Raw genomic sequence first — 24937 nt, forward strand, 5'->3', positions numbered from 1 at the left:
TATTTTACACAAGTTGTGTAAACAACAGTTCAAGTTACACAACAGGTTGCTAGGTTCATATAGTACACAACCGTTTGATTTTTACACAACCGACGCGTGCAATAAACAAATTGGGTCGGTAAACTGGTCTTCGTTAGATAGGAAAAGAAACGAAAAGTGAGAAATATTTTGCGGTTTTAGTGAAACTGAATGATCAAATGAAGAATCGTTCAAGGCAAACATGACAGGAAAAAACCCCACTGTATTGAGGGCGCTGGTTATTACCGAGTGCATAGCCTGTATAGCGCTTTGGTACGGCGCGGTGGAGATAAAACAGTCGTCTGCTTATTGGATTGATTTATTTGAGTTCTCTTGGTGGCGCTATTTACAAATAATGGTTTGCAGTGGTTCAAGTCTGCAAGTGCAAGTGCAAGCCTTCAACTTCAAGGTAAACTAGAAATGTGTTTGTGGACAAACACAAGCTGTTTCGGATATTTGAAATACTCTGAGCACGGGATGAACAATCAGTGACGTCACTATAAATGTCATCTATAACAGCGCATTATAATATGTACATGTCAAGTTACAACCAAATCGAACATTTTAGTTCTGTAGATATATAGATCTATAAAAGAATAAAATGCCCCTTTAAGGGACTTCACATGACATTTGATGATGATGCCACTTCAATTTCCATCTATAACACATCCATGTGAATATGCATACGAAGTTTTAACCCAATCAGAAAAACGTGTACAAAACCTATGGGGAAAATGTACATCTTTAATGTAAAGTAACGTGACACCTGATGACGTCACGATCACGAATTTCTTCAAGGACCATCTGTGGGTGATGGTCTAAGTGTGTACGAAGTGTAACGTCGATCGGATTTACGAAAGTGCCGAAATGGAGCGTTTTAATCCATGTACAAACCCTATGGGCAAAAATGCATCTTTAATGTGACGTAACCTGACACCTGATGACGTCACGATCACAAATTTCTTCTAGGACCATCAGTGGGTGGTGGTCTAAATATGTACCAAGTCTGAAATCAATCGGATTTTAAAAAGTGGCAAAGTGGATTGGTAGAAGAAACGTGTGTTAAACCTATGGAGAAAAAGTCTGAAAAAGGAGAAGAAAAAAAACTAGAGATCTATGTCTGTTTGCAACAGAACATAGGACTTTTCCGCATTATGATTTTTTTTAATCAATAATACGTCTCTGACATTGCATGAACATAAAGTCTGTCAAAGTTAGCCGAAAATCGGCTAAAACAGTCACTGTGATCAGCATTTGAACTCAGCAACACGTGCCCTGCGGGCTTACTGACATACGATGTATGTGCGTATGTATGGTGGCCCTGAAGGGACATCGCATATGTATGAATATGTGCGCACACGTATGCGTTGTTGCGAAATTTATCGCGAATATGTGCGCACACGTATGCGATGTCGCAAAATTTATCGCGAATATGTGCGCACACGTATGCGATGTCGTGAAACAATTCGCGAATATGTGCGCACACGTATGCGAATTTGTTTGCAATGTCGTGAATTTTATTGCATACCTTGTCGCATACCTTTCAGTGAAATTCCTAATGAACTGGGGAGTTGTAGCAGCTAGTCTGGAATTTAGACGTACTGTTAGATATAAATAGGGTCTGACTAATAAACCTTCGCGCGCAGCCTGTTCCTCGTGCAATCGTTACTACTAGTACTGTCGAGCGCAAACTTGCTACTTGCGCAAGTTTGAAACTTGCGCGCGCAAATTTCAAAGTTGCGCAAGTAGCAAGTTTGCACCTCCTCAATTTTGTTTACCAAAGAGCACCAAGGAATGGGAAATTGTACCAAGGCAAATGATCGAAAGCACCAAGGCAAATTATGGAGGACACCAATGTACATGAGGACACCAAAAAAGCATAATAGTACCCCACCTTGTCTGTACAATCCAAGCTTAAAGAGAAAAAAAAAAGGAAAAAAAACAAAAATAAGCCGTGTGGCCGCGTCAATTCCGGAACTTTGGTCTGACCAGAGACTGAATATTTTTTTTTTTGGCCTAAGATATATCAGTTTTGTATAGGGAAAGACTTGTGGAGAAAGCTGTGTACAAAGTCTATGAGAAAAATTAATTATTCATAAATCCATAATAAATCACTTGATGACGTCACCATGACCTCACTCTTCGGGACACATCTGGGCTACAGGAACTATGCTTATGCCAACTTTCAATGATATCTGGCAAAGATTAATGCCAAAAGTGCTATAATACGTTACTGTCTATGCGCATGCATGAACATAAAATCTGTCAAAGTTAGCCGAAAATCGGCTAAAACGGTCACTGTGGACAGGATTTGACCTCAGCAACACGTGCGCTGCAGGCTGACTGACATACGATGTATGTGCCTATGTACATGTACAACGTACGTGCATGTTCATGTACATGTACATTGTGGACGTCCTGTCCTGTGCATGTTTTAAAGCAGAGGTATTGTCAACGTGAAGTTTTAAGCGTGCGCAGGGTATGTTCGAGTTCGCTTATTGCCTCGAAACTTTAAAATGTTTTAGACCTACCCTTCAATCAACAATTAAAGTAAAAACTAATATAAAAACTGCCATGGTTGATTTTTCAGGAATTTTCTAAGGAAAAAGGGTCTTTTCATTATAACTTCCGGTCTGATGACGTCATTCGCCTAAAACTTCGCACACGTCTTAAGGTGGTCAAGGTCATTATATACACCAATATTTAGGCGATTCCGACAAACTTCGCCACAGACATCTATTCAAAATACATTTTTGCTAATTTTCAACCTGTCGCTAGAGGGCGCTCGAAGATTGCATGACGTCATCGGTAGATGATTTGAAGAATACTATCAGCCAAGAGACTAACACCGTTAAAAGCAAGTTCATATCTATTACCACTTTTGAATAATTAGCCACTTCCGGTTTGGGCCTTTTTCGACCGGAAGCAATGGTCACGTGATTGCACGCACATTAGATGAAATGAAGACCTCAACCTACTCTACCACTTGCCGGCAACAGAATGCTGCGGACGCGTACGGTTGATTTCTTATGCATTTTTAAATATTAAAAGTGTCACAATTTAATTGCCTATCAATAAACACATGATGACGTCATCATGACGTCATCATTCCACAATGTTGTTTGAATTAGGGTCTTTGCTTGGACAAAGAGTGGTGTAAATGAATAACTGGCAAAGAGTCGAAAATGCCCTTTGAAAAGCGACAATTTTTTTTAAATTTCTGTGTACAAAGTCTATGGGAAAAATTAATTATTCAAAAATCCATAATAAATCACTTGATGACGTCACCATGACGTCACTCTTCGGGGCACATCTATGCTATAAGGACTAAGCCTATGCTGACTTTGAACAATGTATGACAAAGATGAATGGCAAAAGTGTGGGGCAGAAGAAACGTGTACAATGTCTATGGGATTTGCCGGGGAATAAAAAGAAGAAGAAGCAAGAAAAAAAATGAGAACAAAAAGAAAGGCTTTTCCGCAACTATGCGGAAAAGCCAAAAAAAAGAAGAAAAAAGAAAAACTAGAAATGTGTTTGTGGACAAACACTGAGCTGTTTCGACCGTTTTATTAATGACTGCCGTAAAGGAGTTTCATCCAGGTCGAATGAACATGTACATGCGTATTCTATACAAAAAGTGTCTATCCTACGTCCCTGACAATGCATGAACATAAAATCTGTCAAAGTTAGCCGGAAATCGGCTAAAACGGTCACTGTGGACAGGATTTGACCTCAGCAACACGTGCGCTGCGCGCGGGCTGACTGACTACGATATGTACAACGTACGGGCATGTACATGTACATTGTGGACTGTGCATGTTTTAAAGCAGAGTTATTGTCAACCTGAAGTTTTAAGCGTGCGCAGGGCATGTCCGAGTTTGCTTATTGCCTCGAAGCTTTGAAATATTTTAGACCTACCCTTACATAGACAATTAAAGTAGAAATTAATATAAAAACTGCCATGGTTGATTTTTCAGGATTTTTTTTAAGGAAAAAGGGTCTTTTCATTATAACTTCCGGTCTGATGACGTCATACACCTTAAACTTCGCACACGTCTTAAGTGGGTCAAGGTCATCATATACACCAATATTTAGGCGATTCCGACAAACTTCGCCACAGACATCTATTCAAAATACATTTTTGAAAATGTTCAACCTGTCGCTAGAGGGCGCTCGAAGATTGCATGACGTCATCGGTAGATGATTTGAAGAATACTATCAGCCAAGAGACTAACACAGTTAAAAGCAAGTTCATATCTATTACCACTTTCAAATAATAAGCCACTTTCGGTTTTGGCCTTTTTCGACCGGAAGCAAGGGTCACGTGATTTTACGCACACTGAATGAAATAAAGTCCTCAACCTACTCTACCACTTGCCGGCAACAGAATGCTGCGGACGCGTACGGTTGATTTCTTATGCATTTTTAAATATTAAAAGTGTCACAATTTAATTGCCTATAAATAAACACCGGATGACGTCATCATGACGTCATCATTACACAATGTTGTTTGAATTAGGGTCATTGCTTGGACAAAGATTGGTGTAAATGAATTACTGGCAAAGTGTCGAAAATGCCCTCTGAAAATTGACATTTTTTTAAAAATTTCTGTGTACAAAGTCTATGGGAAAAATTAAATATTCAAAATTCTATAATAAATCACGTGATGACGTCAGCATGACGAAAAGTTTCGGCGCACATCTTCAGATGGTGGTCTAAGTGTGTGCAAGGTTTGAAGTCGATCGGATTTGAAAAAAAGCCAAAAGTGACTTGTAGAACGAAAACACGTGTTATCCTATGAGAAAAAAGTCTGAAAAATAAAAGAGAAAAAAAAAAATAACAGAAACAAGAGCTGTTTTGGTGTGTACACCGAAACAGCTAAAAAAAATCTTAACGAAAACAAGAGCTGTTTCGGTGTGTCACCGAAACAGCTAATTATAGTCTGCATTGGCATTGCAAATTTGCACCTTTTCTGATGAAAAATGGTTTGTTTTTATAAGGAGCAGGATGTTTTGTCTACATTGTTCATGCTTCAGTCACAAAAGGCATGAAGGTGGACCTTCTTCTAGAATCTGATTAAGAAAGAAGGTCCACCTTCTGACCTTCCTAGCTGGAGTTACCTAGCTTGAGTGACTCCAGCTGACATGCTCATATTCATTCACATGTAGCATGTGAATGAATATGAGCATGTCAGCTGGAGTCACTCAAGCTAGGAGTTACCCAGCCCTGAGTTTTATCATTGGGTTGTCATCTAGGGCTGGAGCGTATTTTTCTCGTAACTTGTAGTATATTCAAAATTTTTTGGAAAATGTTCAATTTTGTCCCCGTTACACACTAATTGCAACTGCAACTCACCCCAAACTTGCCTGGAATAACCATTACACAGGTCCTTGAAGTAAAAAACGATCCACGATGAAGATTCAGCCTACAATTACAGTGAAAACAGGAGGAATAACCGCTAACCTGACAACCATTCAGGCATGGCCAGGACTGCAATTGGTTTGTGCACAAAAAAAATTGTGTACAATGAATGGCGGTCGATTAACAGGCACAGAGAGCGATCGCTGTCAACTACTCGTTTTGCCGGCTGCGCTGGCTGTTGGACATGACGTCACGCGGAAGCGTAACACCCGATGACTGTTTCATGCACTATTGGTTGCGGTTCCAGTACCAAAGCTGTGATGCGAGTGGTAAACCTTATATTAGTGCATGAAACAGTCATCGGGTGTTACGCTTCCGCGTGACGTCACGCGCCAACAGCCAGCGCAGCCGGCAAAACGAGTAGTTGACAGCGATCGCTCTCTGTGCCTGTTAATCGACCGCCATTCATTGTACACAATTTTTTTTGTGCACAAACCAATAGCGGTCCTGGCCAATCCAGCAAGGTTGTCAAGTTAGCGGTTATTCCTCCTGTTTTCACTGCAATTGTAGGCTGAATCTTCATCGTGGATCGTTTTTTACTTCAAGGACCTGTGTAATGGTTATTCCAGGCAAGTTTGGGGTGAGTTGCAGTTGCAATTAGTGTGTAACGGGGACAAAATTGAACATTTTCCAAATTTTTTTTGCAAATACTACAAGTTTTGAGAAAAATGCGCTCCAGCCCTAATAGACAACCCAATGATAAAACTCAGGGCTGGGTAACTCCAGCTAGTTTAGAGGCATTTTTGGGTTAGGTTTATTTGTAGCAGAATGAAGAGAAACACTAAAGGGAATCATAGAAAAAAAATTGGGTTGAAAGAGTTTTCACAGTTTGAGAAAAATGAGTTTTTTCACTGGTTTTTCTTAACTACACGAAAGCAATGGAAAGTCCACACTAGTCATGTGAAACAAGTAGGTGTGTGCGTGTGTGTGTGTGTGGGGGGGGGGGGGGGGGGGCAGGGCTTACCTCTATGGTTTAGACCCCCCAATCCCCGTACTAGTCTAGGGATGGAAGGGAAGGGGGGGGGGGGTGAGTGAGTTATGACATCTATTGATCCGTTCATCTTTTTTTTGCAGGTACAGGTTTTAAGAAAAGGGATTATTTGCCAGCATGAATCCAGACATCCATGCGCTGTGTGAGAGACTGATCCCAGCTACGTACGTCCAGCAGGGACGTGAAGCTAGACGAGCCCATGAAAACAAGGTACATGTACACCTCCCCTAGTGGGAAGCCAATATTCAGAGCAATATGTAGGCCTAAAAGTAAAAACCCTTAAAAAAAACCTGCAGGTAAGTTTTAGGTGAAGAGATAAGAAGTGTTTAAGTATAACTGTGGCATACAGGGAGTCACTGCCTACAAAAAAAATAGCACTGCACTGCGGAGAGCAGTGAAGCGTGACTGAATCTGCCTGCTTGCCCTGAGCTGAACCACACTAAAGAATGGTGCAGGGATTTGAAATGTTATCCATAGTCCACAGAAGATTACCTCAAAGGAATTTGGAGTGTTGGTGCTAACTCTATGGGCAAAAGTGGTTTTGCAAAACTTGAACGGTTGTGAAGATGCAGAAGACTACATCAGAATCAAACCAGCCAACCGATCCCGTTAGCTCGGTGGTCGAGTGGTAAGACATCTGCACTAGAAAGCAGGAGGTCGTGGGTTCGAGTCCCACCCGAGTGATCTTTTCCATCTTTCACTCGGGAGGTAACACACTGAGTATACAGTGTTTAAACATCGGTGAAGGGCAAAAACCTGATTTGATTTATATCACCCGACGCAAAATTCCATCTTACAATAAAGACTAGGATGGTTAATCTGCCCAGTACTGCACAGTCCTTGTAAATCGGTATCCACCTGAAGACATTTCAAACTATAGAGGGCGCTGTTTTCATTTTTAGATTCGCAACCTTCTTGAGCATCGGAAGTGGCCGGAGGAAGGCTGGGATGATGCAACCATTGAGCTTCTCCTACAGGAGCTGAGTGTGATGGACAGCAATAACTTCACCGCCAACTGTGGGGTCGGGGAGCGGGAGGCGAGGATTGCATCGTCACTGGTTGCTAGGAGACACTACAGGTGGGCGGGGCTGAGATTTGTTGGGGGAGGATGGGAGAAGTGAAGAATGAGCTTTCTGTTGTTGCTGATGAAAAAAAAATCGAAGTCTTGAATTTTTCTTACTCCAATTTTTCTTACTCCATTAAAACTTGATGTGAAATGTGTGCGTGCTTTGCAAATTTATCAGGTACTGATGTTATGTGTTTACTCCACTGTTCGCATAGCATTAGACTTTAAGTTAACAGCTTGCGTGCTTGAAATATTAGATATCTGTGTTCTATCAAAGTACATACATGTAGGATCTGAAAGCCAACTGTGTGGAGTATGCAACTGTTTTATTCAGGGGGCTGATGTCCACAAGCAAGCTACTTTATTGCAATTGCATTTGTCAGCTTATGAGCTTTTGAGTCACTGTTTAAGCTGTGACCAACAGTCCTTTTTCCGGATCTGAAGTGTTCAATGTAAGCATTTTGAAAGTATTACTCTGATGAGTTAAGTTTGCCTATAATCACAGAGAGTAGTATTGAATACATTGTTCTCATGTTTCAGACTTGGTCATGGGATTGGTCGGTCAGGGGACATCGCTGCTATACAACCCAAGGCTGCTGGCTCTAGCATCCTGATGAAACTGACTAACACCATGGCACTAGACGCTCTCAGAATGACAGGTAACACTTGATGTTATTCTGGGGTTTGTTTGGTCACTATAATCCTTGTTTTGTGATATTCCTTGAGAGATTCGCTTGCTTTTATGTCCGTAATATGCAACATCTATTACACCACTCCACTAAATAGTTATGAGCATCATTATCACTATAGCTCCATTTTATTGCCAAAGCTATTTCTTGAATTAACTATTCAAAAGTGCTTTGAGGTACTACAGCACTCGTAACAGCCCTTCAAATGAAGACAATGGATAACTTCTTCGGACAGCAATGTTGACAATTTCTTGAGGGCAAACAAACAGAAGCAGATCGGTCCTTAAAACAAACGCAACTTTTGTTGGCCTTGCTGGGATTAAATAAAGTTTTGAGATATTTTCAAATAAACCTCAAAGGTGTCTGACTAGTGCCCCTTGAACAAAGGACATTGGCAAATCGAGTTGGATAGCTCAGTTGGTAGAGTGCTGGAATGGCAGTCCGGAGGTTGCAGGTTCAAACCCTGCTCCACTCAATTTCTTTGTTCAACTTTAAATTCAGTTTTGAGATTCTTGTACAGGTGGTTGATTTGGCATATGATTGTTTCATCAGGTGTTCGTTCCACCGCAGCCTGTTTTGTTGTCCCTCTAGCCACCGGAATGAGCCTTGTTCTTTGTTTCCTTGCCCTGCGTCAACTCCGACCCACCGCCAAGTACATTATCTGGCCTCGTATTGACCAGAAGACTTGTTTCAAGTCTATACTGACCGCTGGATTTCAGCCAATCATCATTGAGAATCGTCTGGAAGGGGATGAACTGAGGACAGACGTTGAGGAGATTGAACGAAAAATTCAGGAACTTGGTGCGGAGAACGTCCTGTGTGTGTTCTCGACGACGTCTTGCTTTGCTCCGAGGGTACCTGATCGTCTTGAGGAAATTGCCAAATTGTGCAAAGACACTGGTGTGGGGCACGTTGTGAATAATGCATATGGCGTGCAGTCTTCAAAATGTATGCATCTGATTCAGCAAGCATCCAGAGTGGGAAGGGTGGACGCCTTCGTCCAAAGTACCGACAAAAACTTCCTTGTTCCTGTTGGGGGATCAATCATTGCTGGAACAGATGAGAGATTTGTGGATAAAATCGCACAGACTTTTCCAGGTCGCGCATCTGCGTCGCCCTCTATTGACCTCTTCATCACGTTTCTTTCCCTTGGAGCGAACGGTTACAAGAAACTTCTCAAGGAGCGAAAGGAGATGTATGTTTATCTTCAGGAGGAACTGAAGAACATTGCAGAAGCCCATGGGGAGAGGTTGCTGGGCATGCCCCATAACCCTATCTCCATGGCGATGACCTTAGGTCAACACGCAGAGGATGATGGGAAGGCAGTGTCAGAGGTGGGATCCATGCTCTTCAAGAGAAACGTGTCGGGAGCAAGGCAAGTTATAATCAATAGCTGATCTATGGGGAAGGGTGAGGGGGAGGTTTATTGGGGTTAACATCCCTCCTTGGGTCGCAAAAAAATAAGAAAGTTGACGTGGTGTTTACACATTGTTGATATGTTGTTGGCATGGTGTTGACATGGTGTTGACCTAGTATTAACATGGTGTTGACATGGTGTTGATATGGTGTTGACCTGGTGTTTACACATTGTTGATATGGTGTTGGCATGGTGTTGACATGGTGTTGATATGGTGTTGATATGGTGTTGACATGGTGTTGATATGGTGTTGATATGGTGTTGACATGGTGTTGACCTAGTATTAACATGGTGTTGACATGGTGTTCACTGTGATGTTTTTCTTTCTCTTTGCTTCATAGGGTTGTGCCCAAGGGTGTCACCAAGACCATTGGTGGCTATGACTTCACTGGCTACGGCTCACACTGCAATGAGTACACTACCGGCTACCTGACAGCAGCCGCAGCCATTGGGATTACTAAAGAGGATGTGGATTTGTTTGTGAAGCGGCTAGACAAGGTGTTAGCCAAGAGAGCAGATAAGAAATCCAAAGATGTAGGGTTGGATGATGTAAATTATGCTTGAGGCTCTGGCTAGATTCAGATTAAGACCAAGAAAAGAAATTCACTTTTAGCTCAGTCATCCAAATTTTCAGCACAATAGGGTTGAACTTGAAGTCAAATATATTTTCCTAGGTTGCGTTACAATTGTACTTAGATTGGAGCGTGAGCAATATTCGTGAAGAATGTGGCCTAGTGGTTAGGCCAAAAAAAAAATAAGTCGGTCTCTGGTCAGCGCGCGCGCGCGCGTCAATCTTTTTTTTTTTCCAAAATGTTCCGCGGTAGCTCCAACAGCGCCCTCTATTGCCGCACCTCCTCAATTTTTTTTTACCAAAGAGCACCAAGGAATGGGAAATTGCACCAAGACAAAATGATCGAGAGCACCAAGGCAAATTATGGAGGACACCAATGTACATGAGGACACCAAAAAAGCAAAATAGTATCCACCTTGTCTGTACAATCCAAGCTTGAAGAAAAGAAAAAAAAAGCCGCGTCGCCGCGTCAATTTCGGAACTTTGGTCTGACCAGAGACCGAATATTTTGTTTTTTTGGCCTTAGGGTTTGTGACTCATGGACAGTTGGTCAGGGGTTCAAATCCAGCCGCTGGCCATATGTTGTGTCCTTGGGCAAGCCACTTCACCTCCACTTGCCTCTCTCCACCCAGGAGTATAAATGGGTACCGGCATTAGCTGGGGAGTAACCTGCGATGGACTAGCATCCCATCCAGGGGGAATAGAAAATATTCTCCGTCGTTTCATGCTATGAAACGGGAGATAAACGCCGGCCTGATGGGCCACATTGGCTCGTAACAGACTTTACTTGAGTTACCCAACCTAGTAGATTGTAGTCGAGTTCATTTTGACTGCGAAAATTCTGAAGATTGAGTGTAACTTTGAGAGTTACAGTACCGATTTAGAGAAAAACAGGCTGTCAATTTATGAAAAGAAAGGATGAAGAAAAAGCAACCCTAAAAAATCAATAGTGTTGCAATATTTCACAATGCACAGTGTACACTGAAATGATTTTTTAAAGAGGCACCGACTAAGATGGCTGTTAAAATTTGTTCAGTTTTAAAATCAGTATTTTGTGCTTATTTTTACTGTTATTTTTGAATCGAGAAGTGGGAACATTGAATTTTACCAACAGACTCAGTTGTACAGAAACCAGTCAAGAAATTCACTTTTTTGGTTTGGGAAATCACAAATCTTTATTTTCATGGAGTAAGATGTTGATTACAGCTCAAGAGAGTGTTTCTTGTAAAAGCTTGCAGACGAGATGAAGTTTTTGTCTCGTATCGGCGTCAACAATGACTGCTCCAAGGAAAGCCTCTGTGATTTCAGCGACATCTTTTGGCCAGAATTTTGTTCCTGCATCAGTACGAAGAAAAACGGAATGGTCCTTCATTAAACATCATTTAAAGGGAATGTACAACATTTGGTTTTGCTGCAATTTTCAGAAATAAATGGATTTGGAGGATTAGTATGTTTTAGAAAATATTGTTAAACTGACTTAATTCACGTTTTGGGCTTGTAGATGCTGGAAAAACCAAGAAAACCTATCATATTCTTGTAGTCTGGTTCCCTGACCCCACTTAAGATGAAATGGAGCAATTAATACACTTTTGGAAACTGTAAGGTCAGAGAATCAGTCTAGCAAGCTTGAACCCCTGTGTAATCAATTGCAAAGAAAAGTCAGAATAACTAAATATGAAAAAGTAGGAACAGTTTTTGAAAAAAGCCAGTTTTTCTTGAAAATGACAGCACGCCAGGAGCCACGGTTTTAAAGGATGTCATTTCCTAACAATTCAGTAAGGTATTACGTGATAATTTGATCATTCCTTCTTTGATGTTTGCAAATGTTGTATCTTCCCTTTAAGCACTGACTGAAATCTACCTAATGGCTATGTGCATGACATAGAGGGCACTGTTTGCCTAATTATAGAGGTGTGTGGATGACACCTGCATTACAGTGCTGCAATAAACTGACTACATTTGGGAATCAATGCAGCCAAGAGAAGGCGGGGTTTAGCTGCATGAGTGACAAGCCACTCCCAGTCTGTGGGTGTGGTATATACAAGCGTGGAACTGCATTCATGTATTAGCTGCTACATTTCTGATCAATTCCTGAATAAGACCTGTATCAATCCATTCATCTAATGCTTGTATGACCACACCCAGTATACGGGCGTGGTTTATATGGGTGTGGTTTATATGGGCGTGGTTCAGATGGATCAGCATGTAATGTATTACCTGCTAGGTGTCCTGTGAGTTCCTGTATGAGCCCTGTATCAATCCACCCATCCAACGCTTGTATGACCACTCCCAGTATATGGGCGTGGTTTATATGGGAGTGGTTTATATGGGCGTGGTTCAGATGGATCAGCATGTAATGTATTACCTGCCAGGTGTCCTGTGAGTTCCTGTATGAGCCCTGTATCAATCCATCCATCCAACGCTTGTATGACCACACCCAGTATACGGGCGTGGTGAACATGGACCAACACTGACACATCAGTGTGAGATCTCTGCACACTGAATTGCGGCGTCTTCCCGTACACCCAGTTCCAACTCTGCAGGAAAATTAAAAACAAATTTTCCATCATGGTCTTAAAGGGAATGTACATCATTGGCTTTTGCTGTAATTTTCAGAAATAAACCGTATTTGAGGGGTTAGTATAACAGATCAAATATTGTTACACCGACATGTTTGAAGTTTTATTTTCGAAAATGCTGGAAAAACCAAGAAAGACAAAAATGTTCAAGTAGTCTAGTTCCCTGACTCCACTAAAGATGAAATGGATCAATTTATAGATGCCGGAAAATTGTAAAGAAAGGGAACCAGTCTAGCTGGCCTGCACCCGTTCATGAGCATGTAACCAATAGCAAACAAAACTTGGACTGAAAAAATTGTAAACTTGGAGCAGTAGTTGAAAAATAGTTAGGTTTTTCCAACAGTGGTCGGCCGACCACCGTTGGAAATTCATGAAAAAATACCACGTTTCTTGAAAATGACCTCACACCTGGTACCATAAATTTACAGGATGCTTTAGACAGTCATTTACCATCAGCCTAGTAAGGTACTTCGTAACAATTTGGTAGTTTTGTTTTTCGATGTTTGCAAACGTTGTATATTCCCTTTAAACAAGTTAAATCATGATCAGGTTTATCTTTCAACATCGCACATAACAAATCAAGCATTGACATCAAGTGGCATTTTTAGGGAATATTTTAAATTAAGGAACATGAAAAAGCCATAACTTAAAAGATTTTTGTTTGGGGAAAAAAATCAAGAACAGATTTAACACCTAATATTGAATGGACAGGAAAGCTTTTCAAAATAATAGAAAATCAATTTTTTGTAATCTGTATGAAAAAAAGTTCAAGTAATTTTCATTTAATTTGAGACAACCCATGCTGAACATTTTGATCCTTTATTTGTATGGAAGAAACATGCTTCTGACTTTCAGTTTTTGTCTGTAGTTATGCAAACGGGCTAGAAAGAGGACTTACTCCAAGTTCCTCTCTACTTGAAAGGACTCCTGGCCAGTCTACTTCAGATGATGGATCCATTGGGTACACCTGGAAAATCAAGAAGAAAAGTCTTTTTTATTTAATTGAAACAAAATGCATCACTGCTAAAAATCCATAAAGATATATATGCTTCAAGAGCTTTGAAAGTTTTATTTAATCATAATTTGTATGTACAATATGCAATGAAAAATTGTAATATATTATAATGCTTTATTTTGTACAATTTTTTCCTTTTGATATGGTTTCCAATTTTAGTTCCAATAAAGAATATGAAAGGTTTATCGATGATGTTTGTTATACGCACCTTGTTTTTATATAATGGCTGATACTGTGAGTAGAATTGCTCAGCTATGACATCAACCAGGGACGAGTGTCTTATGCTTGGTTCTACATCCGACAAGTTTTTGACCGCAGACTCGACACTCTTAGTGGCTCTGTTAGTCAGTCCCTCCTGGAAGTTACAAGAAATAGGAAATTGAAATGAAATCATCGTTTACCCTTGGTGAGAAACCATTCCTGAGTGAGCATATGAATAATAATATTAATAATAAATGGAGTCTTATATAGCGCACGTATCTACCAACTATTAGGTACTCAAGGCGCTGGAGATATGTCTATTATTAAAGAAAGGTAAATCAAGTTTATGAGAGATATGAGACCCATTATGTAGCACCTTATAAGGGGTGTACAAGGTGCTAAGGCGCATATTGCAGCCACTGCCAGAAACACCTCTTAGCGATAAGTGTTACTGGGTTCTTTAACGTGCATTACACAACACACGGGACCTACGGCTTTACGTCCCATCCGAAGGACGAAGCAATAATGGTAAAGTGCCTTGCTCAAGAGCACAAGCACCATGTTCCCACTGTCAGGATTCGAACCCATGTACCACAGCACACGAGTCGAACACCATAACCATTGGACCACAGCACCCCAATGAATAGATGGAGTAACATCGGAAAGAGTAACTTCAATTCAAACGAACATGACGTCATCTAAAACTTCCAACACCTATCTGGAGGGTTTGAGTTGTTTGGTGAGGTTTTTTGTGAGTCCACATGATAATCACAATAGATGGCACAGAATATGACATACCAGTTTTTAATTCTCTCTAAGGAAGACGTCTCGAATAATATAGAGTCATCATCACTTTCTCTATCCAACTTGAAACAAAACTGCCCCCAAACACCTATTTCAACCTTTAAGCAACAACTTTATTTGCAAACCCATGGCCAAAGATATTTTTAATAAATTCCAATATTTAGTGAATATACAGCCTGTCTCCAAAAAAATGGTACAATCGAAAACGATTTTTTTTTCAATATTAAATCTCAACATAAGTAAGTCGTTTTGAGCATCACATTAAAGAAAAAAGAGCAGGCTTTCCAATACTTTTTGTTTCATCTCATTTGCTTTTGTCAATCCAGAGATAACTCCAGTTTACTGCGGAACAAAAAAAATTGAGTTTGTTTCTTTTGCCAAGTTGCAATCTTTTGAGAGCTTCAAGACAGCATGGCACAGTACTCGAAACAACTCTGCCCATGCATAAAAGTGGCACAAAATCGATTTTGGTGTATCGCACTAAATTGATTATATCTCTGAATTGACAAAAGCAAATAAGATCAAACAAACAATATTGGAAAGCCCAGTCTTTGTTCTCTTATATTATGCCAAGTAAGAATGACTTATTTTGAAATTTCGTATTTAACCAATTTTTTTCTGATTGTACCATTTTTTTTTTTTGGCTGTAGAACTGCAAATTGATTTTTAAAAAATGACTAAAAAGTTATTAACCTTCTTACTATGTAGCAGTGATTTTAGTTCTGGTGTGTTAACACTGTGCAGTAGCGTGCAGTGATGATATGCAATCTGACGTCCTAACTTGGCTGATGAGCCTGAAACCTTATAAACAGTTAAAGATCTGTAAACATGTCTCTGTGAGCATAAGTTCCCCGAACAAACAACTGCATTGATACGGAAACAAAGTTTGGATTAAAGTGTTCGTGCGATGAGTTTTTCTTAGGAACACATTTTGTGCAACTTTCTACTCCTCTTAAAATGTATGAAAACTATTTGACATCCCTTTTTTGGTTAATTTGATTGAAAGTGCACTTCTTAAAACATTTCTGATTGTCCATGCTTTTCCGGACAACTGAGGGCGCTGTTGCTGTGATGTCATTTCGGGAAGACACAGTTCAGTTTAGGGGATTTCTGTTCAAATTGTGAACCCAAAATTTGCTCATTGAAAACATTTGTAAAAGGGTTGCTCATTGGCTTACTGCCACATACTTACAAAACAATATATCACTAAAAAAAAGTAGCATTTATGACAGCAAAACATCCAAAATTCTTGCAACTTTTTTGTGCTGAAATAGCTATAACATTGAAATTTCTGCCCGGAATGACATCACAGTTTTGACATCACAGAATATGGACATCATTAGCATAAAAAACAGAAAAGCATCAAAATACCCTTCAATATGGCAAAACACAAATTGAAAATAAGGTTAAAGGTTCGGTTGGACATTTAAGGTTAAATTTCTGCAATCAATTACATTTGCACTGGTCTCATATGAACCTTCCTCCTACCGTCAGTGATTACACTGAGCTCTTACACATCATTGTGAACAATGCCACCTCCAAGGGTGGGAACTACGATCACAAAGGATACTTTGAAAAAGTTGTCCAGTAGAATATCATCCCGACATGACACAGTGACGTCCAACCCTGGCCATGTGGACCTCAGTGCGTTGGTTATCAGCTCCAGGTTTTCTTTGCGGTTATATCGCTTCCTGTCAGTGAAGAAAGTGCAGTTGAGATTGCCTAGATCCTAGGAAAGAAAATTAGACAACGATCTCTATGAGAATTAGCCCGAAAATGTGGGGCTCTCAATGCTGTGTATGATAATATGCATGATGAAAATGGTTTCGGAATCAAAGTTTGATTGTTAAAAAATACCACTTACATGGTAAACAGTACCACCTCCACTCCTTCTTCTTGCTAATTTGACCTTTGAACCCCAGAGCTGTCTGAGCTGACACTCGGCCCACGGATTTTGGTGACGACCAATCACAACGCAGGGATCATTTCGCCATAGCAGTAGTAGATTTGTTGTGCTTAAATCTAGGTTGTTATAAACCCTGTTTGAAAAGAATTCAATTATGAGTTGTTAAAATATCCATTTAAGCAAAAAATTGGTCAGATAAATGACAAAATCTGGGAAATTGTTCCAAAAATTATCCCATAAACAGTCCCCTCTTTAGTTATGAGCAAAGAAGTTTTAACTTTAAAAAGCCAGACAACTGTTTAGTTTTATGCTTACCAATCTTCAAATGCCAAGTTAGTGAAGACATCGCTGGACACTGATTCATATACAACTCCCTTGCAATGTAAAAAGAAAACAAATGACAAGATACAAAATAAACGATGCCCTTTTCACTAGAGTTTGCCACCTTGAAATAAAAATATATTGAAACAAAATATAAATTAAAAGAAAAACATTGATAAATTTAGTAATCACGGCACACGTATGTAAAAATGCAAATAGGCTTAATACGTGTTACCCCATCAATGTGGCCCATTTACTAGACGATGGTACTATATTTACAGACATGACGGAGGTACTTAGTCCAGTAAATTGGCCACATTTACGGGGCTCATATAATACATGTATATTTATATTGTATTTACCCATTGTATGGCATGGCAATATCTTCTCCTTGACAAGATCCAAGGTGACTGGTGATCAAACATCTCATATTTTGATTTTCCGTTCTTTAGAAAGACACGTCGAAGATATTTTGCCAAGTTATGGCAGACGTTTCGTTGATACATCGCGGGCATGGCGGGACAGGCATTCGAAAGTGCACCACGCGAGCACTAAACACGGTAAAATTTCTTTTTGATATTTAACAGATATGAACGGACAGATTTTGAATGTCAGTGATCAGAACTAATCCACAGTGGATCGGAAGTGTTTCTACGGAACTCATTAATTTAAACCCGAAGATTTACTTAATGAAAACGGTCACTGAAAATACCATGTAAAAACTTCAAATTTATCGATGGGCGCTGCCATGACAGGCTTGTTCGTTTATTTATATTTATGTGAAGAGTTACAGACACAGTAATTATAAACAAAACGCATTTTTATGATTACTTATAAATAATCTACAATAATATCAAGTTTTATAAAGGGATTTATTTTTGAGTACGTGAATAAGATTAATTATTTTTAGTTATTTTATATTAGATCTTTTGAAAACTAAGTTCAAGGGTCACCCCCAAAACAAAAACATCGTGCGTGTGAAAGCGGATGACTTTGTAACAACAAAATCTTCAAAATCTTCATTAATAGTTCTTCCACTATTCACACAAACGGATACGGACAATGACTTCGTCACTCCCAGGCGTGAATTTGAGTAATTTAGCTTCAAGCAGTGTGCCCAGTTTGCAGGAATTTGTCCTGCAAGGCAGCGTGGTTGACTCGGCTTGTGACGCCTTGCTGCACCGATTGAGAGCCCTGTGCGATAACGTGGACCGCGCGCCTGAGACGTTTCAAGATCATGAGATGGTGTATCTGCTCAGAACAAGTAGGGGCCTATGACTTGTATAATGTAGCTAAATTAAAAAAAACAACTTAGTTAGCTCTATAGCTCTATCCTTCTGAAACTTTTCTAGTATATATGACCTCAGTCATGTCAGTGATGGGTACTCCTAGAACTATGAGGCTCCGCGTGAGCGGAGCCTCATAGATCAAGAAGCCCGCAAAATCGCCTGCAGCACAAAACACTAATAAAGTACAAAAACGTCCATCAAAATGCAGCCATTTCACACAGAACCGCTGCACAGTTTGCCCCTATACTCCGTACTTTACCTCTTGACATACTCACGTATCTTGTGCGGAACTAACATGGGTGGATTCTGTCGGTTTTTAGGCCAAAATGATGAAAAATATGCCCTTTCCGCACTGAGCCAACCTGACACTTGAAACGTGCACGCATATGATCGAGCGATGATTTTCGGTTCGCTCGGAGCGCGCCGCGGGGGGTACGGTACATGCACTTGTACGCATGCACATACTATCATTTCGCTTGTACCGTACCCCCCGCGGCGCGCTCCGAGTGAACCGAAAATCATCGCTCGATCATATGCGTGCACGTTTCAAGTGTCAGGTTGGCTCAGTGCGGAAAGGGCATATTTTTCATCATTTTGGCCTAAAAACCGACAGAATCCACCCATGTTAGTTCCGCACAAGATACGTGAGTATGTCAAGAGATAAAGTACGGAGTATAGGGGCAAACTGTGCAGCGGTTCTGTGTGAAATGGCTGCATTTTGATGGACGTTTTTGTACTTTATTAGTGTTTTGTGCTGCAGGCAATTTTGCGGGCTTCTTGATCTATGAGGCTCCGCTCACGCGGAGCCTCATAGTGCTAGGAGTAAGTGATGGGAAGTAAAATAAACAATGATAAACCACACTTATAAATTTGTTTAAATTGTTTAAGGAAGTGTAGGCCTATATTTAGTGCGCTAGTTTAGCCGACTCTTCTTTCAGTAAACGGTATTTTGTTTCATCCCAAAATATTGAGAATATTATTTTTTTTCTTATTTTAATTTGACAAGACTCCAACAATACAGAGCATTACATTTTCTTTTTGTCATGTTTGTGATTTGTGGCTCTGGAGGATTTTTTTTTAAAGGGAAATAAAGTCCGACATTGTAAAATGGTCTGATTCCCATCTCGTGAACATGAAGTCACAACGACAATGTTGGTGCGGAACCAGATTAAATTAAGTTGTGAAGGTAACAATTTAATTTCTAAGTCCCCAAAAAGTCACTGCACATGTTCAGTTCTTGGCTGGCAAAATATCGTTTACTTAAATTTAGCCGGTGCAGGCTAAATATACAATGCCAACTTTTAAAGAATGAGAATGACATGATTATAATGAGAAAAGGTTCAAATTTGTTTTAAAATACTCTTGCACCACTATGTTTAACTCTCACTTACAATTTTCTGTTGTCACAGACAGGTTGAAATTATTCATAGAGTTAAATTTCCTTTGATTGTAGATATCAAAAATTTGTGTTTTTGGTAACATTTGTATAATGAGGTGTACTGTAGGCCCTACAATTGTATTTTTCGAAAATGGATATCCACCAAACTGTTGGTTTTATTAGGCGAAGTAAAAAAAAACATGTTTAGCGTCCCCGCCTGCTTCCTTTTTAGAGGCCGCCTCCTTTTTTTTTTTTTTTTTTTTTTTTAAAAGACAAAAATTGATAAATTTTTAACGATCTCTGCGCAGAAGAGATGTTCGGTTCTGCATAGTTACATCATTTTGGTCTCATTTTCTGTTGCATCTTGCCCATAAGAAGCCAATATGTCATTTCCTGAGTCCAAGTGGCGGCCATTTTGAAAAAAGCTGGTAACCATCTTGAAAAATAGCCCGGCCGCGTTGTCTTGAAAAATGTGTCGGGCGGCCATTTTGAAAAGAAAAAAAAAAAAAAAAAAGGGCCTCCTCCTTCCTTTTTGTCAAAGAGGCAGGACGCTAAACATGTTTTTTTTTTCATTTTGCCTTAGACCTTTTTTTCTTTTTAATGGTTTTATTTAACAGGTGGGCCAGGAAATCCAGTGGTGTTACGTGCAAGGCATGCACGAGATCAACACAACATGCCATGGTAAGTATCGGACGTCGACCCTAAGTGCTGAAAAACATGCAAAACGAAAGCAGGCCAACGCAACTCACTCTTGCCAGCAAAATTTTCATGAGGCAAAGACAAGGTCCTCAGTATTTCACCAGCCAAGTTTGAAGTCTCAATTATTTTTTGAAGAAGATTTTCTTCAATTTTTAAGGGAGATTTTTTTCTCAACATTTTGCACCTGAGACTGCAGAGTGATTTTAAAATTTAAGACTAGACATGGACGTGTCCAACTTTTTGAAAAGATTGACCATTCAGTAGTCTGGTGGCATGACTATGGCGATAATGTGTAGAAAAAGAGACTAGGTACCAGATGTTTCTATTGACACATTTAATTGATGCAGTACTTAAAGGGGTGTTGGACTGGTTGTTTCATGTGCCAGTCTATTTTCTTGTATTGCATGTTTTCACTACCTTAAATTTTTAAGCGCCACTACAAGAACCTGATAGTTTAATATTACATGGTACATACATGTCTTGTTTTTGTCTTTTTACTGCCAATGCAACAACCGTGATTAACCTTGTCTCATTTTACTGTTTATTAATCTTCTTAATTATATCTTTGTAATATTTTTATTGCTTGTTCTATTTTTATACTATCGTATGTTTGTTGTAACTGCTGGGCACCTTTGAAAAACAGTGTTCCACTGAAAGGTCTCCCCAGGATAAACAAGAAATAAATAAATAAGTTTTGGGACTCTCATACACAGTGTTGAGAGTCCCAAATTTTCGGACTAGGTACAGAGATGTTACCTGTTTCAAGAGTTTGAGATGTCATGTATATAAGGCTTCAGCTGATCCAATAACTTATAAATCAACCCCCCTCCCCACCCACTTCTCTCACTTCAGTATCAAATTCCCATCAGCTATATCGCCTTTCATTTTCCCTTTCACATAAGGAATTACTACAACTTCTGTTTTGATTTGAATGCGCCCTCTTTCTTCAGGCAGCTGCGCTACCTTGGCCAATCGGATATCAGTGATAAGAGTAGACTTGTAACAGTCCGCAGTTATCTGGATTGTTCCACCTCGGAACAACTGCCTCAATTCCTGACAGATATTGGATTCAGGTGAGTGCAAAGGGCGCCCTCTTGTGACTAAAAGTTGGTAATTACTGGGTATTTGGGTTTTTTTGCAACTATTTCTTACAGCGGTTCATGTTCAGCATAATAATTGTTAGTCCTTTTAATATATGTTAATATTTTCTTTATGTTGTCATTCAATTACAAACACAATGTTTTTTTAAAACTATTTTCCGTTCATTTTACTTGCAGGTTGGACCATGAATTTGTTGCCAAAGGTCACATGTTCAGGAAAGGCAAAATGAAAGTGACTATCACCAAAATATTCAAGGTACTAATTCAAATATAAAACCATATTTTAATCTTGACCTCATACTCGGGCCAATTTTTTTTTTTTAATTCTGTTTCCGTTTACCCTACTTGCCCTATTATGACAGCCCCTACCCTAATTTTTTTTGTTGTAAAAATGAGGCGAAAAAACCCCAAACACCATCAATTACTACCTTTTACCCTTGACTTCACGCAGACACCTACATACATGTATGATCAACACAAAATAATGCCCCCCCCCAAAAAAAAAAATCCCTAAAAATGCCTTGTAATTGGAAGCAGATTTTTTTTTTGGCCTCATCAAACATACAACACTACAACAAAAGAGTCAAAGTTTATACTCAAACTTGTATGCTATTGAAGATCTTTTTTAATGAACTTGGGGGATTAACTGCTTCGATCAAATAACTGATCAACTGATGAATGCACACGCAGACTTGTTTTATATACCCTGTGTGGACATTGCTTTGTTCTTGTTTCAAAAAACTTGTTTCAAAATGTTGCCATTTGCACTGTCAAGTGTCAACACTTTTGAAACTGATATTTTGACTGTGATTTCCTTGAATATTCTTCATTTGCTAACCCTAACCCCAAAATGCTTCTAACACAGTTTTCAGAAAGTGAAAAACACTGTGGACCTGTGCAAATCCACACAATGTCTGAATCTCCTGCATTGTGTGGACCTCTTTTGGTCCACAGAGTGACTGCAATGCCTGTACAATCATACTTGTTCTGTAGTTGTGGGGTCATACACTCGTCTGTACGAGGTATTTGTGGGGACCGAAAACACTGTGGGGACAGCAGAAAGCCCCATAACTCGGTCCTAAGTTGCCTAACAATAAACAACTTCCCCATAACGCGGTGTAGGCCTGCACTACCAACCTGACTTGCATGTGAAACTGGTGAACACACCAATACAAAGAAAAAACAATGACACAAAAGCAGTGACAGTGATGTGTATTTAAACTCATCCAAGAAACTTGTCTTTTCCGCTTTGTCTGATCAGATCTTAACGCCAGGCAATTTGGAGGCTCTAGAACCCCTCTCCATATCTCAGCTTGTCGAGCTCAGTATAATAGCGCCCTCAGGGACAGACGGAATCGGTGAAGACATGAGAGCCTTTGCAGAACAGCTCAGACCGTATCCTTTCATGGACTTCTTGAGTCATTTCAAGAGTGTCCTCGTGTGGTTATATGTAGGATCCATATTTTCTTCCAGCTGCAAGACGACCATTGGCAAGCTGATTGTAATGTAATTAACCCTCCTACTGTTTGATCAGTCACAGACAGTCAGAAATTCAATCCCCTCCCACAATGTATACACAGGCTAGTCACCAACAGTTGGATCATATTTCTTGTAAACACTATGTCTAGTCAAATTCCATCAACAGACAAAAGCAGGTGACTGGTAGTTACATTTACAGCTGGCTTGGCAATCTCCTACAGTCAAAGCATAGCTGTATCACGTTTCATAACAGTCACAGCCAGTCAACCCTGCTTTATGAAGGCGGGGAGCACTCAACTGTTAAAAACAGTCAGTGAATTTGTCAGCCAGATAAAGAGGGTAACAAACCAAAAAATACCCTCGTATTGTGTCCATATCCCTTAAGGGCTAAGTGTACCAACTAATCAAAAGGCTATTCGTGTTTGCAAGAACTTGGACTGTCGTTTTTGTTCCTTAACTGTTTTGTTTCAGACTTGTGAGCATGGAAAAGATTTGATATCCTCCCGAGTTGCCGCCTACCTAAAGGTCAAAGGTTAAACTACTCCAGTCAGAGTTCTCTGAAGACAGACAAGTTCCCTTCACACTGCTGGAACTAGTTGATGGTTTTCAAGCTTGGGGAGATTGTAATTTGCGAAAATGGACGTTGGACCAAATTACTTCTGAACTGCTACCTTCTGCTTAGGTCGTGAGGAAAGTCAGGAAACAAAGACCTATTGACTCTGTGCGCAAGTACCCCCTCAATGGCTAACAGGAGAGAGTTGGGAGAGACCACTTGAACAGACATTTGATAACACATTACCGTCGGTGCAGCACCTAATGCTCACACGGAGATACAACTGCTTTGTGCACACTCGGAATTATATTAGACGTATGTGCTTTGCAGCATAGGCACGCGAACCGGTGCACGCAAGCAGTTTGCTTCCACCGGAGCTTTAGAAAATGTTTAAAAAGCGCCCTCTGCTGTTCGTCCATTGCCCAGCTCCCTGCAGTATATTGATGAGACTGCCCCTTTAAGGGTCCTTAGACAGGTTGTACACGGCTGCTGAGAGTAACGGTTAGCAGATTTGCTTGCAACAATCAACCGTTGTGGATTTGGATATAAGCCCCGCCCACAAGCCCCGCCCACAAGCCCCACCCACAAGCCCCACCCGTAAGCCCCGCCCATAAGCCCTGCCCACAAGCCCCACCCACAAGCCCTGCCCACAAGCCCAGCCTACAAGCCCCGGCCACAAGCCCTGCGCATGCCCACCTTCAGTTTTTGTACATTTCTATGAGTGCTGTTGATCAGAGATTCGGCAAGCTATAGTTTTCACCTGACCAATTGGTCAATGTGCATTGTTTGATGGAAGGATTCATTTTCTAGATGCCAGTTTTTTTTAAAGGAGAGCACATAGACTGGATACCTGTCCTGGTATGTATGAGCAGTCCTTCTGTTTTGAAGCCTGCGATCGCACCCCCATGCCATCACACGCCTATGCTTCCTGAGAAGTGTGAATAATCGCACGCCTGAATCCCTCAGTACCGCACACCTCAGCATACATTTACGGCATAATTATACTTCATAATTTGTGAAAAATAAAGTATGTCAATGAAGAGAAAACGGCTTTATTGTAAACCAAGATGAATATTATGAAAAAAATACCAGATTGTTCAGTCCCAGCTTGGACCATAGAATCACACACCTAGAAAATTCACACGCCTAGAAAAATCACTCGCCTTGAAAAATCACACGCCTAGAAAAATCCAGGTGTGCGTTTTTCCACACACCTGTGATTTTCAAATCAGAAGGACTGTATGAGGTTGGGCAACACCCTTGAAATTCATTAAATTGTATTGGTTATGCGTCTTGAAATCCTACCTTTCCTGTATTCTGGTTGTGTACTGTGCACGATTTGAGACGAGTGGAATCCCCCGGTGTCTGTACCTATACACACTCTAGACTATTGTTACCTAACAGACCCCTAGATACCTCAAAAGAATTTCTGAGACTCCA

At 40.2% G+C, this 24937-nt stretch overlaps 3 protein-coding genes across 3 annotated transcripts; 2 read left to right on the plus strand and 1 right to left on the minus strand.

Annotated features, from left to right (window-relative positions):
- Positions 1-361: 361 nt before the first annotated feature.
- LOC119724608 (O-phosphoseryl-tRNA(Sec) selenium transferase-like) lies at positions 362-10373 on the plus strand. The gene is made up of 6 exons (XM_038195728.1): positions 362-427; positions 6520-6640; positions 7333-7508; positions 8037-8155; positions 8738-9560; positions 9944-10373. The coding sequence occupies exons 2-6, from the start codon at positions 6548-6550 to the stop codon at positions 10164-10166; spliced, it is 1434 nt and encodes a 477-aa protein (XP_038051656.1). The 5' UTR covers positions 362-427; positions 6520-6547; the 3' UTR covers positions 10167-10373.
- A 783-nt stretch (positions 10374-11156) lies between these two features.
- Positions 11157-17061, minus strand: LOC119724612 (lipoyltransferase 1, mitochondrial-like; the record flags this gene model as incomplete). Its single annotated transcript, XM_038195743.1, has 8 exons — positions 11157-11508; positions 12539-12710; positions 13651-13719; positions 13976-14122; positions 15466-15573; positions 16343-16501; positions 16637-16811; positions 16994-17061. Coding segments are annotated over 8 exons (1026 nt in total), but the record flags the coding sequence as incomplete, so codon positions are not given.
- Positions 17062-17945: 884 nt separating this feature from the next.
- LOC119724621 (mediator of RNA polymerase II transcription subunit 18-like) lies at positions 17946-24621 on the plus strand. The gene is made up of 6 exons (XM_038195754.1): positions 17946-18263; positions 20284-20347; positions 21316-21438; positions 21643-21721; positions 22727-22860; positions 23416-24621. The coding sequence occupies exons 1-6, from the start codon at positions 18062-18064 to the stop codon at positions 23438-23440; spliced, it is 627 nt and encodes a 208-aa protein (XP_038051682.1). The 5' UTR covers positions 17946-18061; the 3' UTR covers positions 23441-24621.
- Positions 24622-24937: the final 316 nt, after the last annotated feature.

The sequence above is a fragment of the Patiria miniata genome, unplaced genomic scaffold (assembly GCF_015706575.1).
Source record: "Patiria miniata isolate m_02_andy unplaced genomic scaffold, ASM1570657v1 HiC_scaffold_1, whole genome shotgun sequence".
Classification (NCBI taxonomy): Eukaryota; Metazoa; Echinodermata; class Asteroidea; order Valvatida; family Asterinidae; genus Patiria; species Patiria miniata.